Raw genomic sequence first — 18,576 nt, forward strand, 5'->3', positions numbered from 1 at the left:
ATGTGCGTTTCCTTTCAGCCTCAACGTCAGGCATGTCCTGGGCCCACAGTGTGGATGTGTCCTTCTGAACACTGCTCATTGCCCTGCCGCAGCGAGCCACCTAATGGCGGTCTTTTTCTTACCTTTTCTACAACCCATAAGGGACTATTTTTATTTTTAAAAAAAAATATTTTATTGATTTTAAAGAGAGGAAGGGAGAGGGAGAGAGAGAGAGAAACATTGATGAGAGAGAATATGTCCCCCACTGGGGATCGGGCCCACAACCTGGACACAAGCCCTGATGAGGACTCAAACCGGCAACCTCTTGGTGCATGCAACCACTGGGCCACACCAGCCGGGCCATAAGGAGCTGTTTTTAATTCCCAGAAGTACAAGGTAAGTCACCGGAGGATGAGTGCCACGCCCCAGGGCTTCTCCTTTCCTGCTCGGACATTCTTCTCCACCCGTCCAGCCTGCCCCAAACCCAGGAGTCGCCTCCGGCCACACCCCTTTGCCTCACATCGGCACCCAGGCCAATTTCAGGAGAGCCAAGTCTGTTTTTAAAATGTACTTTATTTCAGTCCCTTGACGCTGTTGCAGCGTTCCCCACCTCAGGGCTTTTGCACCTGCTTTCTCGTCGTCTGTGTTCCCAGCCCCACTCTTCCGACCCTTGGTGCAGCGTCTGCAATGCACCGTCCATGGACCCTTCCGCCCCATCTACACAGCTCCCCTTATCCAGTCCAACGTGCACGACTGAATTCTCTTACGAGCATTTATCAGGGGAACTAATTGTTTTCTTTGTCTACGCCCTGTTTTCGTCTTTCTCCCAGACTAAAATATGTGCTCCCCGAGGTCAGGGGCAAAACCGTCTTGTTCATCATGCAAAGGAATAAGCACAATTCAAGTTTTAAAAACTTCCTTGGCTCTTTTTAAAAAGTCCTTAAAATAATTTATTGGAAAATCAGATTCCATTTTTTCTAAGGATTTCTTTTAAATAACTAGAAATCTAACGAGAGGAAAGATTAATGGCAGGCTTGAATATCTGCTCCAGAGCCAAGATCTGATCATTAACAGCCTAAATGGGGTAATTAGGTAGACAGTCGGAATGCAGTGTGTGGGCTTAAATTAGCAGTGTATAATTGAGCCTCATTTAACTGCAGGAGAAATTCACTGAGAGAATTTTATTTACATAAGAAAAATGTCTAAGTGAGATTGCTTTGCGAGAATTTAGACACAGAGATGCCAAGTTACTCCTTACTCATCAAGCCCAGGGTCGCGAGCTCATTCCCGGGCTCTCGCTCCGGAGGTCCCTGGCTCCGGAGGTCCCTGTCACTCTCGCCGGCGAAGCGGCTTCTTCCCGGCAGCTCGAGGTCCACGCTGGGACCGCATGATTCGTGGGTACCTTGATGGTCCTTGAAACGCATAACAGACCCCAACAATGTGATGCCTTGTTATACTGAGCCAATTTTGTGGAAAAATTCAATCTACGTATATCAACAAGATCCAAAGGGGTACTGACTGCAGCACTCTGCAGGGGGCTGGGGGAGAGAGAAGGTAAGCAAGGCAAAGGAGGATCACTCTGTCCTCAAAGAGGCTGCTGTCACTTGGGGAAGGCAGGGCCCCCAGGCACAAGCCAAGTAGACTGGATGCGATCAGGCGTGAAGTTGCGCGTTATCAGAGCAGTGCAGGAAGCTCAGGGGATCCGATCCTGGTCGTCAGACTTTGGGGTTGGGTGTTTGGAGGGGAAGGATTGCAAAGACCAGGGTAAATATTGAATGCCCTCCCTTCCGCTTTCAAGCATGCGCAGATGTGACCGGATTGAAAACCAAGCAAAACAAAAGGCCATTCTGACACATTTCCTCTCAACATACATATTTTCCTAGAGATCCACCCTCCTAGCCCCCCCTCCCCCGCCATGCTGCTCAAATGAGTTTGGTCTGCGCCTGCTGCGTCCATATGCTCCCCCCACCAGCACCTTCAGCCCAGATTTCCACCGCACAGGTACTGACTGAACTCAGAGCCTCCTTTCAAGATACGCAAATCCGTGAGCCTGCACAGTAAACAGGTTCTCTCTTCGCTTCCCCCCATCCACTCAGCAGCAACACGGTTAACACGTTGGTGGGTGTCTGCTGACACCGTCCTCTCTTGTACATACACAAATTTATAAACACACAAATAGTCATTGCCTTTTTGACATCGCATTATAGATGGTTCTGTAATCGCTTTATGTGGTGTCTTCGAGATCCTTCCACGGGGTCTTTTTGCATTTGCCTTACAGTCTTCTAAGTGGCTCCATTGTGTGGACGCACCCTCATTTATTTATTTGTATATTCACCCTTCAGTTGGCATTTAGGTTTGTTTACTATTTTTATTTTTCCTAAACAATGCCGCAGTGCCCTTCCTGTGCCTGCACTGATGTGCCCGTGTGTGAGTGTTTCCGCAGAAGCGAGTCTTTGACAGGGACAAGCTGGGTGGAAATGTGCTCACTCCTTCCTGTGGACTATGCCGGCAGGTTGCCTAGCAAGCAGCCAACAGCTTCACGGATTTGCACTCTCACCGTAGGTCAGGGGTGGGGAGCGTCTGTCCGGTCCGTGAAATCAATACCAGCTACCATCACACGCCTCCCCAAACCAGCCTGACCAAATATAGCTAATTTTCAGTCGATAATTTTGTGTCGTCTGCAGATGATATTTTAAATATCCAAAATGGCCCTTGGCAGAGAAAAGGTTCCCTACCCCTGTTAGGTGTTTGCGCCCCCATACCCCTTGCCAAGACTCTGTTACTAAACACATAGTTTATTTTCTAATCTCCTGGATGAAACTAGCATCTTGTTTACCCTACATTGCCTTGGCCAAGTCTACACAAATTCTGTTCAGAAATCGAGTAATGTGATTAATCTCATTTGTGGCAAATGGACACCTTAGCTTTATGCAGTTGTCTAATGCTGGCGTGTGCGTGCCTCTCCATCCATCCGGGTCTTCCGTTATGTCCTTTGGCAATTTTATATACATATATATGGTGTTCTTTGAGTTTATTTTACATGTTACAGTGGTTTGTAGGTAGATATTTATTATGCTTATTGATCCAGCAAGTGGGATATTTTATCATTGTTATTTAGCTGCAGACTACAGCTATCAAGGGTACAAGTATTTACTTGGACATTCTTCTTCAGCATCACAACATCCCTAAGAAGGCAATACTGCCCCGTGTACAGACAAGGAAACTGAGGCTCTTTCTGCTCTGGGTTATGATCCTAGGAAGACGCACAGCTGAGATGCTTGCACCGCTTTTTTGGAAGTTCTCTCTTCCTCCGGTTTCACAATTTCGCACCCTCCTGGTCTCCGTCCCTTCTGCCTCGCCGTGTCTTTTGCTGACCCTCTTCCCTCTCTCGCCTCTTTGGGGGTTCCTGGCATAAAGGCTCCTGACATTCACAGTCCCCAAGTCTCTGCCTCCAGCCTGACTTGTGTCACCTACTCGAGGTGACCCACCTGCTCAGGGCGAACCGTCGTTCCTAGAGCAGAGGCACCCTGGCACTGGGAGAGCCTTCTCCCCAACCAAGCCTGCTGGCGCCGCAGTTTAAATATGTGTCTGTGCACATCGCCTGCTTCTACACCACTGTTCCCCCATGTGGCCCCGCCTTGCTGTCTCACACTCCGGCCTGAGCCAGAGCCAGGGAGCTCAGGGTAGGGTGTGAGCTCCCAGCCGGAACGCCAGGGCATTGTGCTGCTGGGCTGCTTCTCGTCTGTGTGAACACAGGCAAGTCACCTGCCCTCTGCTCCTCGCTTCCTTGGCTGTGAGCATGGGAATAATAACAGGACCTGGCTCATGGGGACATTGCAGCAACTAAATGGCTCAAAGTTCAATGCTTAGAGCAAGGATGGTTCACATGAAGCATGTGATCCCTGCTGGCGCTGATTAGGATTAGGATTCATGCCCAGATGTCTCTGTTCAAATTTCTGCTTCTTATAAAGAAAACCTTTGCCTTGGATTAGGGGCCACCCTTCTCCGGCACTGATGACAGCCACAACGACCCTGTTGCCGAACAGGCCGCATGTACCGAGGGTTATTGCTCATCGCGTGGATTTCGGAGAGGACCAGATTCAACCCATAGCATCAGGTTGGCAATCTTATCTTAAGGCCCTACCCCTTCCCTCTCCTGGATACAGTTTTCGACATCATTTTCCTTAAGCATTTTTATCGGGTCACTCAAGAAATACCCGGAGTTTCTTCATGCCTGACACCACCCGTCACAGCACAGGCCAGACGTCCCTCGGCACCCAGCCGTGGGCTACCTGTCATTCCAGTCCTCATCTGAATGACGAGAAACTGATAACGTGAAAGTGATCACAGAGTAGATATTTTTTTCTATTTTCACTTGTTGTAGTTAATGCTAATTTGACTTGCAAACTAAACAAATGTAAGCTAGCTGTTCAGAAGCTCGACTCTCTTCTGGTGCTGTATTCTTAGAAGTTAGATTTCAACCTTGTGTTTCTCTCCTTCGGAAAGGGCTTAGGAGAAAGCTCAGCCTCGTCACGTGGTACGGCCGTCAGCGGAGGTGACAGGCACAGCTGATAACAGTTTCATGGTGTTGCACCGCCACTTGGCATCTTGTTGGAAGAACCATTTGTCTTCTAATTACTATTAACTCGGTTCAGATTGCAATTGGAAAAGAAAAAAACCCAAGCTATATTTTTGACTAAGTGAAAAATCCAATATGCCTCTGAAATCTTCCTGAAAATAGTATTGTCCCTTCTGAAGATCAGACAGCCTGGCGGCACAGACAAAGGCAGGGAGGGAGCATATTGCAAGAAGGATTAACACCAACATCTTTAAATATGCTCATTTTTGAATCAGAATATATTATAGTCACTCCAAGAAGGGAAAATACTCTTTTTATGTATTATACATGAGGAAGATTCATGTTGAAACCTCAAAAGGTATTTTAGCTTACTTTCTTTTCACCCAGACTAAGAAGAGACCTTTTGTGTATGATCAACAATAGGCTGTCTCATCCGTGCCTTTAATAAATGTTTTCCGAGAGCCTAGCCAAGCTCCTTCTGTGTCATGGAGAAGAAAAGTTGAGCAAGGCAAATCAAGTTCTGATATTCTGGTTGGAGGAGAGAAATGTGAAAACAACCTCTAACACATACAAGATCACTTCACATCGATGTATGAAATCAAGTGCTCTGAGCGCAAGTGACCACGAATGCGGTCAATGTGGGCCGACATGCTGGAAAGTTGACTTAGGAACTGAGGCAGAATGGAATGATGGGAAGGAGCCAGCCAGGTAGAGATTAGGTTCAGGGCCCTCCAGGTAAAGTGATGAAAGGGACAGGATGGCCGGACGTGGTAGGAGAGGGAGAGGGTGCAGGGATGCCTCTCGGACGTGTGGTCAAAGCCTGGGCATTTCAGTCTGCCGTGAATGATTTGGCTTATCATCACTCTGCTGACACTAAATGATGTAAATGATTCACTGTGTTCAATGGCCATGATGTTCAGTGAAGGGGCTGGGAGAGGCAGGAAAGGAAATGATGGAGCCGGATCCTTAGACCTCAGTGTGCAGCAGAGACAGAGGGAAGTGGGTAGCAGGATATATTTTAGAAGAAAGATGTTCTGTTGGATGAGATATGAAGAGTGAGGAATGATTAATTCAGAAAAGTTCAGATTATGTATCTGATGTTCAGATATTGACAAAGATGCCAGGGAATATTCTTTTTTATTATTAAATGTATTGGGGTGACATTGGTTAATAAGATTAAATAGGTTTCAAGTGTACATATTTCCCAAAGCAGTATACAGATTTAATAAAATCCCCATCAAAATCCCAATGACACTTTTTAAAGAAAATAGAACCAAAAAATCATCAGATGTGTATGGAATCACAAAATATCCTGAGTAGCCAAAGCAATCCTGAAAAAAAAGTGCAAAGCTGGAGGTATTACACTCCCAGACCTCAAATTATACTACAAAGTAATGATAATCAAAACAGCATGGTATTTGCAGAAAAACAGACACATAGACCAATGGAACAGAATTGAGAACTCAGACATAAACCTACATGTATATGGGCAAATACGTTTTGACAAAGGAGCCAAAAACTTGCAATGGAGGGAACAAAGTCTCTGGCAAAATAGAAAGCCACTTGCAAAAGAATGAAACTAGACTGCTGTTTCTCCCCATATATAAAAATTAACTCAAAATGGATCAAAGACCTAAATATAAGACCTGAAACAGTAAATAACATAGAAGAAAACGTAGGTACTAAACTTATGGACCTTGATCTTAGAGAAGAATTTATGAATTTGACCCCAAAGGCAAGGGAAATGAAGGCAAAAATATATGAATGGGACTATACCAAACTAAAAAGCTTCTGCACAGCAAAAGAAACCACTAACAAAGCAAAAAGGCTACCAACCTTATGGAAGAAGATATTTGCAAACAACAGCAGATATGCAAAATATATCAATAGCTCATACATCTCGACACCAGGTGATATTCTTATTCAAATACTGTGATAATGCTTTGGAGGAGGTCCCCGAGTTACTGTCGTCTCTCTCTACTGCAGGAAGGATCTGAGGACGTCTGCCCGGCCTCTCTCCACAGCCCTCACTGTATAAAGCTTCAACCTGAGGAGCTGTTGCTCTCTGTGTCTCTGCCACTCAGGACCCCAACAGCAGTAGGGGTGAGGCTGTAGACTTTTACCCCGAGTGTTCCTACAACATTCCTAATTGTATAAATGCCTTATTTTCTTCGGCAGCTTTATGTCTCTAGATATAAATATCCCAGAAGTCCCTGTGCTGAGCTTAGCCAGACTGGCTGTACCGAGCTGGGGCTTTATTTTTGTGGCCCTAACACGCAAGTTCGTGCCATGTAGTGTTGGAGAACACTTCAGCATTCACTCATAACCCATTTGCTCTTAGTTAACGTAATGTTCTAACAGCTTTGGTTTCTACCCCTTAGCATCCCAAATACATCACACCGTGAGCGTGTTGACGGGGACTTTGACGGCAGAGAGAAGTAACAGCTAACAGCTTGGCAGTGAAAAAGGGAGCAGGTAGACCATTAAAGACAGAGCCAGGGACTGAAACACCCGGGGGCCATTCGGGGCATGCTGAGAAGCCCGGAAACATCTGAGACATTCCTCTAGTAACTGAGCAGCATAGCTCAATAATCGATGTCCTCGATGATGACCCTGAATCCCGTAGTCATTCACTATTGTTCAGATGACTGATTGGCAATGTGTTTAACATGATACAAAGTGTGTATTGTAATTTAGAAATGTTTCCAGCTAAAGTGCTAATAGTTTTCCAAGGGAAATAAAGTTACCTATGCAATTCTGGGTTTGCACGATTTTATGTTACCAGGCAGTTCTGAGTAGTAAAAGGGTGCGTGTGTGTGTGTGTGTGAGAGAGAGAGAGAGACAGAGAGAGAGTGTGTGTGTGTGTATATATGTATAGTTTAGTATCAATTTCAATATTTTATATTTTAATATTTTCCTATTTTAATGGAAGCACATTTTTCTATCCCATTTGATAGATTATTTGATTCAAATGACACAAAAACCTTTCATGATGTAAGACAGGAAGTGGGGTTCATTGGCGGTTAAGGAGAAGTTAGCACGATTCCTTGTCACAAGGGAGCCAAGACAACTTTGCTGTGCCCTGGTTGCCCCCTGAGAGTTTCATGAACCTCAGGGATCCAGGCTGTACCCAAGGACCCCGGCCCTCACTGGAGGGGGTTTTTCCTTTATCTTCAGATAGGGAGGGAGGGAGGGAGGGAGGGAGGGAGGGAGGGAGGGAGGGAGGGAGGGAGGGAGATGGTCCTCCCCTGACCAAAGGCTGCTATTCGTCATCCTATTTCATGTTTTGAAATGTTGATCAATTTTGAGATAAGTTTCAATGAGAAGTGAGGGGCTAGACAAAGCTAATTCAAATTAAGTACAATAATTTAATCAACGTCTTCTTCCTTCATGCCAGTATCTCAGAAAATGTTTAAGACAAACAAGGTTTGTGTTTTTCTGAAACGATATACCTTCAGAGAGTGTTATTTGCGTGCTGAGTGAGTGGGGAAAAGTGAGCGATTACAGGAGCAAAGCGAGTGATTAAATTGATTATGCTTAGAGCACTGAGCCCCCAGGGAAGCTGCAGGTTACTAAGTGCATGCCCCCAGCTTCTGTGTCCTGGCCTCTCCCCGCACCTCTGCGGACCGGGACACCGCCCTTCGCGGACTCGTCGATTCCCATGAAAATACTTCGTATGGCAGAAATTATATGCCTAATATTTGTGTCCCTCGTCTCTGTTATTCCATACCTTAAAGGAACTGATTATTAAAGCATTATGTAAGAATGCAAACTATATTGAAAGAGAAAAAATTGCTTCAATTGTATACAATATATACTGGTAAGAAATGCTTGGTATGTGATGACATATGACAAGTGGTAAAAGGTATTTTTGGTTACTTTTTACTGGGGAGAGGACAAAGCAAAAACATCTAGAATGTACAGCCTTAGCTTTTCCAGCTATTCCAATATTTATTGTATTTATAGCATAATTTAAACTAAGAAACTACATGAATTGTTTAAAGAGTGAATTTATTACTTAAAGGTATTTGATACATTGTTTAATTTGCATTCTTTTAAAAGGCTTAAGCCAGATCAGTATTTGTCTTATGAGTTTTTCTTTTCCAATTCCTTTTGAATTGCTCTGATCTTACATAAGAAATCATAAGCCCTTTTTATTTTATTTGAGTAACTGATCCATGAATACAGTATAGTCCTTACAAGGACTAACCAACGATTGGAGGAATTGTGTTCACAGTGTAAATATTTGAGACCTCAAATCAATGAAATCAAGATCCCTGGTAAATTCTGATTAAAAGAAACCAAAGGATGTTTCAAATGAACCTAAGGAAAATAAACAATAAAAGAAGATGAACTAGGGGCTTGTTAGTCTGTTCCCAAAGAGACAAAATCACATTCTCTTTCAAGTAAAATTGCATCAGCTGCAGAAATACCCACAGAAGAGCCCAGCAGTGGGCGCAACAGCTCCCTTTGGGGTTCGTTCTTTGGCCTTTGTTTGGTTTATCATCAAATTATAACTGAACAGTAAATATTAGATAATTACATTATCAAAAGAAAAAGATCATCTTCCTTCTTAAAGCAACACTGATATTTATCTCTCAACGGTGGCCGGGTATAAATTGTTACCTCATACATTAAGGCCTAATCAAATGTGAACAGGAGTTTGCGGCCAACAAAGTAAAGGGTTTTTTTTTATTTTTATTTATTTACTTTCTTTTTTAATCCTCACTGGAGGATATTTTTCCTTTATCTTCAGATAGAGAGGGAAGGAGGGAGAGACAGAGAGAGAGTGAGAGAGAGAGAAGCATCGATGTGAGAAAGACCCATTGACTGGGTGCCTCCCGCATGACCCCGACCAAGGCCAGGGATCGAACTGCAACTGAGGTACGTGCCCTTGACCGAAATCAAACCTGCGACTCTTTGGTCCAAGGGTCGATGCTCTAACCGCTAAGCCAAACTGGCCAGAGCTAAAGGTTTATTTTTAAGGACATGGCAGCACACCCAGAGTCACAGGTGACCTCAAAGTCCTGGCTCCCTGATGGCTTCCAGAGGATGGGTTATATGGGGAAACTCATTAATCATGGTGAGTAAAAGAATTAAGATTGTGGCGAGGGTCACGGTCAGTTCTCAGATAGGGGGTGTTGGCATCCTGTCCTGATGTCAGCCGTGGAGTCCTGTCTGGGTTCACATGTGGTTGGTGGGAGCGTTCATCTTTCCTGGGCCCAGAGCTCAAACACAGCTGAAGCCTGGGTGTTGTCTTCCTCCGTGGTCAATAGACTTTAGGCTTTGTTCCTGAGGTTATTGGACGCAGACCACAACCTGAATGTCCTGAGGGCTCAGTCATTAAGGGAGTGGACGTGCAAGGGCCAGGGGCCAGGTGAGTCCAAGTACTCGTAGGCTGGAGGAGGCCAGTTTGGATCAAAAGGAAGGAAGGAGAAAGGGTCAGCTTAAGGAAAACGAGTCCTGTGCAGTTACAAAAGCACAGGTAACGTGGAGAACACTGGGTCCCACGTTGAGGTGAAGGATGAATGGCTGAGTCTTTTCTCCCTGAGGGGAAAATAGTTACTGTCAATTATTTGAGTAAAAATTAAGAAGTAGCATGAAACCTATATAGTTTTATTAACCAATGTCACCCCAATAAATTCAATAAAAATTTAACAGAAGAAATAGCAAAGTGCTCTATAACGCTGACTATAAGAAGAATTGACCTTGGTCTTAAAATGTGGCAATAATGTTGGGTTTCATTATGGGAAAACCAGATCATCTTTCTGGGGAAATTCGTGGGATATTGTATTGCTTTATTTTTGTGCGTGTATTGAAATACTTCACACTGAGGCAAAAGTGTGTACTTATATAACGTAAAAACTTACAAAAGAAAGTTAGTACTCTCTCAATCTGTCACGTGCTTAGAGAAAAGTGATGATCAAAGAAAACCTGCTAAATTAATTGTACATACCAATTATACACCAACTCTGTTGCTACAATATAAATACATCACCTAGACCTAAAAAAAATTTATGACCTTAAATTTTCTAAGTATATATTAATTGTGTAACATACTAACACCTCCTAATTTAGGCTATTGAAAAGTTTTAATGGCCCAGCCAGTGTGGCTCAGTGGATTGAGCGACGAGCGACGTCCCAGGGACTGAGAGGTCCCCGTTCGATTCCCCATCAGGGCCCATGGCCGGGTTGCCGGCTCGATCCCCAGTAGGGGGCGTGCAGGAGACAACCAATCGATGTGTCTCTCTCGCATTGATGTGTCTATCTCTCTCTCTCTAAAAAATAAATAAAAACATATTTTAAAAAAAGAAAATTTAAAATAGTCTGGACCCTTAAATTCACACACCCACCTGTTTTGAGCCTTTGCATGAGGTGTCTTCAAGTGAAAACAATTACTCCATGACTTTGGGTGACTGGGCTGCTTTTGTTCCTGTATTTCAGGATCTAGATTTCTCATCACATCCACGGGAGCCTTGTATATTAAAGATGTACAGAACGAAGATGGATTGTATAACTACCGCTGCATCACGCGCCACAGGTACACTGGGGAGACGAGGCAGAGCAACAGCGCCCGGCTCTTCGTGTCAGGTAAGGCTCCGCGGGCTCCCACCCTCCTCCCGTCCTAGCCGGTGTGGCTCCGCCCGCAGGGTGAAATGCACCACCTCAATGAAGCCCTCGAGGCTTTTCCCCGGAATCTTTTACCAACTGAAGGTTTTAAACATCAATACCAATACCGTACAGTCCAAATGAAGTCATTTCACATTTTGTGAAATTCCAAATTCCTTTGACCCAATATGATTTCTCTTTGGAGGACAACACCTCCTTGCCTTATGCATTAATGGGACCTGCCATTGACAATGCCAACCAGCACCAAGATGCCTCCCGGCCAGCAGAGCCAAGGGACAAGAGCAGGGTTATATGGAACAGACTTCTCGGTCCACAAATCATGCCTGAAATGTTGGGGAGATGATCCATATCTAAAGGTAAAGGGATATTCATGCCCTCCCACACCCTTCGGGGATTATTCTGGAGTGATCTGCGAGCAGGTGATTCCACTCTGATAAATATACCAGTTTTGTGCCTTCTTTGATGGGATTTATCCTTTTAGAAAATACCAGTCTTTTGCATAACCTTCACAATTGGCGTATTAGCCCATCTGTCAAACAAAAAAGCACGCAGTGATGCATTAGCACTTCATGGAGCAACCTAGACGTGTGAAAAGTCCATCTCAGAATTAGATAATTGCATGAAAAATATCTGAGCTTTGCCCTATAGGATATAAAATTGGTCCATGCAGTGAATATAATAATTTTGTTTGTAGTGATGCTTTGGGAGGGAAAAGTGATGGAAAGTTGTTCAACGTTGGAGGGTAATTAAAACCATCGTCTTCTAGACATCTGCTGAGTGTCACTGATAAGAGTCTATTTGAAATGGATTCTCCTTTTCCATGCCCCTCAGAATAACCAAACCCACCTGTTTTTTAAGGTACAGCACAAAAAGATGCAGACTTAAGCCTTTTTTCCTCTGAACATGAAAGCATTTTTTCTTACCTGTTTTTTCATGTCCATTGTTACTTTCTCCCTTGTTCTAGTGACTATGTTTTGTTGCCTCTGTTAAGGAAACTTGTTAATGCTAAAAAGATGAGCACCTAGTGGATGCAGATTGCACTTGTAAAATTATAAGGTTTGAAAGAAAAGATATCTGAATTTTACTTGAAATTAGGTTTGCATTTATTTTTAAATGTACACATGGTCATGGTGGTTACATAGTAATAGCAATATTTTTATTGATTAAAAAATTCTACTGAAGTTGAAACAGAACAAGCTGGATGATAAAAGAAGAAGCACATGGATAACGTCTTCAACCAAAGTAGGTGATGCAAATGCCCAGAAACTCTTGGGTAGGTGTGGACAACCCCCCACAGCAGCAGTGTCACAGACGCAGTAGATGCTGAGAACTGTTGGGACCACCATATAGTCAGAGAGCTACAAAATAGTCAGCAAATGCTCATCTCCAAAAGCAGAGGGCAATCGTTCTATTGGAAACCTGGAAAAATGTGTCTAAGAATAATCACAACGCGCAGATAGACCAGCATGAACTCTGAGTTGAAGATGAATGCAAAGGCCAATAATTAGCAGTGATCACACTGTTCAGCGGTGGTCAAACTCCTCAAAGATATTAGAGGTATTCAGAAAATACTGCTTTCGAAGAACAGATATTCACCCTGAGGGAAACTGCTGGATTTAGAAATCAGATTAGCCGGAGAGAGTTAACAGCAACAGAGAGAGAAGGCTCAGGTAGCATGGGGACCCTGGAGGAATTCCATCGTGTATATTGTTATGAAAGAAAAATGTAGCATGACAAGGTGAGAGTCCTGCCTCAGAAAGCAAGTAACAGACGGAGCAAGGAAACATGACTGGAGATGGAAACCCTCCTGGAGCAGGTATACTTGGAGAAATTGGCTAAATTTTTAGTTCTTTGGTGGTGATATCAAGAGGAAAGTCTCGAAAAGCCTGTTATACCCTTTCATGCAAGAAGCTTCTCCTAATTAACAAAGAACTCTATCTCACTTTAAAGTGGAACAAAGGGAAAAAGATTTAACCTCCCACAACTTGATTACAAGAAGAAAGATGAAAATGAATCAAATAATGTTTTGACAATTCTAAGTAATTTTTAAAGTTATGTACAAATCTCATGAAAACTATAATTTCGTATTTGAGAATGATTTAACACTTTAAAGGAGCAGCATAATTCAGAAATAAAGGGTTCATAAATAAAATGACGAATCAATATAAACCTATGAAACAAAAAAAAGAGCACAGTTTAGGAAAAAATTAGAGAACATATATAAAATTAAATTAGAGGGAATGCATCAGAGAACAGACACAACAGAAAGCATAATGTGGTAAATAAAGACCAGTACATAACATGTGCAGAAAATCAAACAACTAGACATAAAAATGATTGGTGGGAAAATACACAGATGACAGGCAAAGATGATCAAACACATGTATAATTAGCATCTCTAAAGTAGAAGTTCTAACAATAGCTTCAAATATCTATTGAAAGCAATAATCAAGAAAAGTTCCTGTATTTGAAGAATATATGATTACTACATATTGAGGTGATGTACTGATACAAGAGAAAATGGACCCAGGATGGTCAACATGCAACATAGTCTAATAAAACTTATAAACTCTAAATATTAAGAATAAATCACTTGAGCATTCAGGGAATAAGTTTAAGTTACTTCTAAAGAGAAAATGTAAAGAGATTAGTAAACTAGAAAACAGATAAAAAGAACAGTATTAATAATAAACACATCTTTAAAATTTGATAAAACAGAACCTAATTATTTTTTTAAATGGTGGTTATTTCAATATTAGGACTAGGTTATTTGGACCAGTCATTTTTTCCACTGAGGGCAACTAGAAAGTGTTTAATCGTGTAAACAACAGTTTCTTGAAGTTGTTAGGAGCGACTGTGAACAATTACAGGGTCGAAGAAAACAGTGGTGAGAAGTTAGTCCGTTGTGGAGGGCTGCTTTTCCAGACAGGAAACTTCTAGAGAAGACAGATGAACACCTGAGATGGTGAGACACTCTTTTGGAAGCTTAGTATGGTCAGGAGGGTAAAAATTATAGTCTAGGTCCCATTGAAGTAGAGCATGATAAACACCCCATGTTTTGGGTTAAAATGTCAAAGGACTATATTCTAAAAGTAAGAGAAAATTAGAACCAGGACTGCCCTCCCTGGACCAATGCTCAGCTTCGTATCATCCAGGAATTGAGATTGGTGAAGATGACCTTGATTACTAATGCTGCAGTGATGCCCCTTTGTATTCCTACCTGGGGTGGTTTTTGCTCTCACCTCCCCCTGCCCTTCTTGATCAGTCTGTCTTGAGGTTTCAAAAATAATTCACCTTCCCCCCACGCAGGATAATGATCAATATTAATAAAATTTCATATGAATTTATTCTTTGAGCAAGTAACCTAGGAAACTTTCCCAATGATGGAGTGGCAAAAGAATGCCTAATGCACAAAATTACTCATCAAAGAATTTCTTAGACTGCAAAACCTTGGAAGCAACTTTGATGTCTATTAATAGAGGATAATTACATATATTATGGTGCAGACACTGAGTGGAGTAACATATAGGCACAAAAAGGCATGCAGATGATCTCTATTACTGAAATGGAGTAATTTCCAGGATATAGTATCATTAAGTGGAAAAAGGAAAGTGAGGAGAGTATATAAAGTATACTGTCTTATATGTAAGGAACGTAGAGGAATATATGTATGGATCTACTTTTAATTGTGAAAAACAATATTGGAAGAGTGAATTAAAAACAAATAAAATTGTTTGCCTCTAGGGAAAATAGTAGAGGGGACATGGATGTAAATAAGATGTATTTGAATATATCTTGTTACATAGTTTCAACTTTAAAATCCTGTATAAGGTTGATATTTTGAAATTAAAAATTAGTGCTAAAAATGGAACGTATGCCCTGGCCGGTTTGGCTCAGCGGTTGGAGTGTCGGCCTGCGGTACAGAGAGACCCGGGTTCGGTTCCTGCTAAGGGTATGTACCTCAGTTGCAGTTTGTCCCCGGCCCTAGTTGGTCGTGCGGGTGGCAGCCACTCGATGTGTCCCTTCACATCGATGTTTCTCTCTCTCTCTTCCGCTCTCTCCCTCCCGCTCTATCTGAACAAAAAAAAAAAAAAAAAAAGGAAAAATGTCCTCAGGTGAGAATAAAAAATAAAATAAAATAAAAATAAAAAAATAAAAATGGAACGTATACTGAAGCAAATGAATCTAAATGTATATTAAGTTATTGAGATAACCAACACAGAAAATAATTATTTCAAGTAACTTTAAGATATAATTTTGACTATATATCTATAACAAATGTATTCTAAAGATAAATGCAGCTTTAAAATAAATTCTTAAAATCCATTTAGTTGCCTTATTTTTAAAAATATTGTAATTCTCTTTAGAAAAATATATTTATAAAAATATTGTTATTATTTTTGAAAACTATATTTATATTTCTAGTGTGAGATAAATAGGACATGGGAAATAATTATGTTTGTTATTTTTATTTGAAGCCAAGGCTGTTAGTGTAAGAAGAAAGCTTAAAATCAATGAATTAAAGAAAAATCATTGAAATGTCAAACTTCCGTTTAAACTATCAGTACAAACTTTTAAAAAATATATGTGTTTCCAAGATCTTTCCACTGGAAAGGCCCAGAGCCGATGAGCAATCCGTAGCAAGAAGCACTTGCAGCACCTCAATTTTAGTAACCTTTACATATCATTCCCCACTCAAAGGGACCGTCGCTCTTGGACAGTGTGGTGGATTATAGGTCTGGGACAGGAAATGTGTAAGAGGAGCCTGAAGCATTCATGAAGTCTCCTCAAAATGATACAGAAGTCCAGTTCTAAAAGGACTCTGATTGATCAAAGTGTGATGAGTTGAATATTAAAAAAAACAACAAATGATTGCATTTTACTGATAACCATTAAATGTGTAAAAAATTCAGCTCTGGCTGGTTTGGCTCAGCGGTTAGAGCGTTGGCCCTGGGACCAAAGAGTTGTAGGTTTGATTCCAGTTTAGGGCATGTACCTCAGTTGTGGTTCATTCCTGGCCCTGGTCAGGGTCGTGTGGGAGGCAACCAGTCGATGTGTCTCTCTCACATCAATCTCTCTCTGTCTCTCTCTCTCCCTCTCCCTTCCTCCCTTCCACTCTATCTGAAAATAAATGAAAAAATATCCTCAAGTAAGGATTTTTTTTTAATGTGTAAAAAACTCTTGAGTTCATTATGATTTTATATATATACTTATATACAGATATGTACATACAGTATATACTTCCATATACACATATACATATACATTTAATAATAACGAAAGTAATGCCAAGAATCTCATTGATCTACATAGTGGTAACTGGGGCATCAACTAAAAATTCTCCCTATCTTTCTGTTAGCTACTATATTTCAAGATAACCAAATAACTGTAGCTCGGGAAGCTAAGTTCTTATTTACAGAATATTTCCGTCTACTGAATGTAAAGGAAAGAATAAAAGTAGGAAATCACCATTTCAACCCCTAATAAATGAGCTAATCCAGACAAACATCATCACATGAACTTGCTGATCAGTTTACCACCACGAGGTGTAGAAAAGCCACACACCTGCAAAGAGAAAGAAAAAAGGCTGAATGTGACCTGATCAATCCATCAGAAGTAAATCCCAGCTTATAAGATGAACGGCACTAGAAGAACACGTTAAACCACACTACGAAGAAAAAAACTCAGAATGTGATCTTCCGTAGATAACTCACCTGGTTTCTTCAACAAGTCCAAGGTGTGAGACCAGAGAAAGGCGAATCTTCTCTGGATTAAAGAGACTCATAGAACAAAGTGTTAACTCTAGAACAATCCTGATTTAATTAGCTCAAGTGTAGTAATGAGAAGGGGGGGTGGTAAAGAGAAGGGAGGAGGAGGAAGAAGAGGATGGGGAGGAAGAAGAAGAAGCTTTTTTTTTTTTTTTTAGCTCATCAGGAATAAATGAATATAGGGTAAATAATCAATAACACCAATAATTTGTTATTACAATTGTGTGACGTTGGCATTGTGGTGACATAAGAAAATGCATTCTTATTAGAGGAACATACTGAAGATATAGTGATAACATAGGTTCTATGATTTGAATCAAGTATGTTAGCACCAACAGCACGGACTACATAGAAATGGATGAAGGACTAGAAAATGTTGATGCCTGTTGAGTCGGGATGATGACTATATGGGTGCATTTAAATACTTTGTCTACTTTTATGTGAGCTTGCAAATTTTTGTGATAAAAACTATTTGAAAGTATGGATAAAACATTTGAAAATTAAGTGATAAAAATTAAATACAGTGCTGTTATTTGGTTTTACGGATTCTATAAGTGACTAAATATCACCACGAGAGCCTGTCTCAAGCATTGCTTAAATTGTGTACTTGAAATAAATAGAAATGCACCTTCCTGTTTTGCAAAATAGTTTTATTGAGATTGAATTTACCCATTATAAACTTTGCCCATTTTAAGTATACAATTCAGTGATTTCTGTAAAATGTATAGAGTTGTGCAGCTATCACTATAATTCAATTTCATAACATTACCATCATCCAAAAAGATCCCTGCTGTCTGTTTGCAGTCAATTCCAATTTCTATCCCCGGCTCCAGGCAACCACTAATCTGTCTGTCTCTACAGGTTTGCATTTCCTGCATATTTTATATAAATTGAATCATGTAATATGCGACTGTGTATCAGTCTTCTTTAAAATAATCTTTTGAGGCTTATCTATGTTGTCGTATCAGTATCAACTCTTTTTTATTGCTGAGTAGTATTCCATCGTGTGTGTATATACGTTTTGTTTATCTATTCGCTAAATGATGGACATTTAGACTATTTTCATATTTTAGCTATTATGAAGAAGCATGCTGTGAGCATTTGCATACAAGTCTTTAATGAACATAGGTTTTCACTTGTTTAGGGTAGATGCCTAGGATGGGAAATTTGGGGCCTTAAGGTAAATTGGAGTTCAACATTTTAAGAAACTACCAAATTGTTTTCTAAAGTGGCTGCCCCATTTTTACATTCTCATCAACAGTGTATAAGGCTCCAGCTTCTTCTCCACATCCTCACCTCCAGATATTGTTTGTGTTTTTTATTACAGCCATCCCAGGGGGGTGTGAAGTAGTATCTCATTATGGTTCTAATTTGCATTACCCTACTGGCTAATGATACTGAGCATTTTTTCATGTGTTGATTAGTCATTTGTATTCCTTCTTTGGCGATATATCTAATCAAATAAATTGCCATTTTTAAAATTGGATTGTTTCATCTTATTATAGAGTCGTAGGGTTCTTTATAATTATTTTGAAAGTAAGTCCTTAATCAGAAATATAATTTGATAATACATTTCACAGTATGTTGCCTCTTTTTTTTAATGGTGTCCTTGAAAATGTA

General features: G+C 41.1%; 1 protein-coding gene across 1 annotated transcript in view; it reads left to right on the plus strand.

Annotated features, from left to right (window-relative positions):
• DSCAM (DS cell adhesion molecule) overlaps positions 1–18,576 on the plus strand; it is a 575,021-nt gene that overhangs the window by 331,625 nt on the left and 224,820 nt on the right. Inside the window, exon 4 of the mRNA XM_036242878.1 lies at positions 11,003–11,149. Within this exon, the coding sequence (XP_036098771.1) occupies positions 11,003–11,149 (147 nt within the window). The remainder of the gene's footprint in view (positions 1–11,002; positions 11,150–18,576) is intronic.

Source organism: Molossus molossus, unplaced genomic scaffold (assembly GCF_014108415.1).
Source record: "Molossus molossus isolate mMolMol1 unplaced genomic scaffold, mMolMol1.p scaffold_m16_p_5, whole genome shotgun sequence".
NCBI classification, from domain to species: domain Eukaryota; kingdom Metazoa; phylum Chordata; class Mammalia; order Chiroptera; family Molossidae; genus Molossus; species Molossus molossus.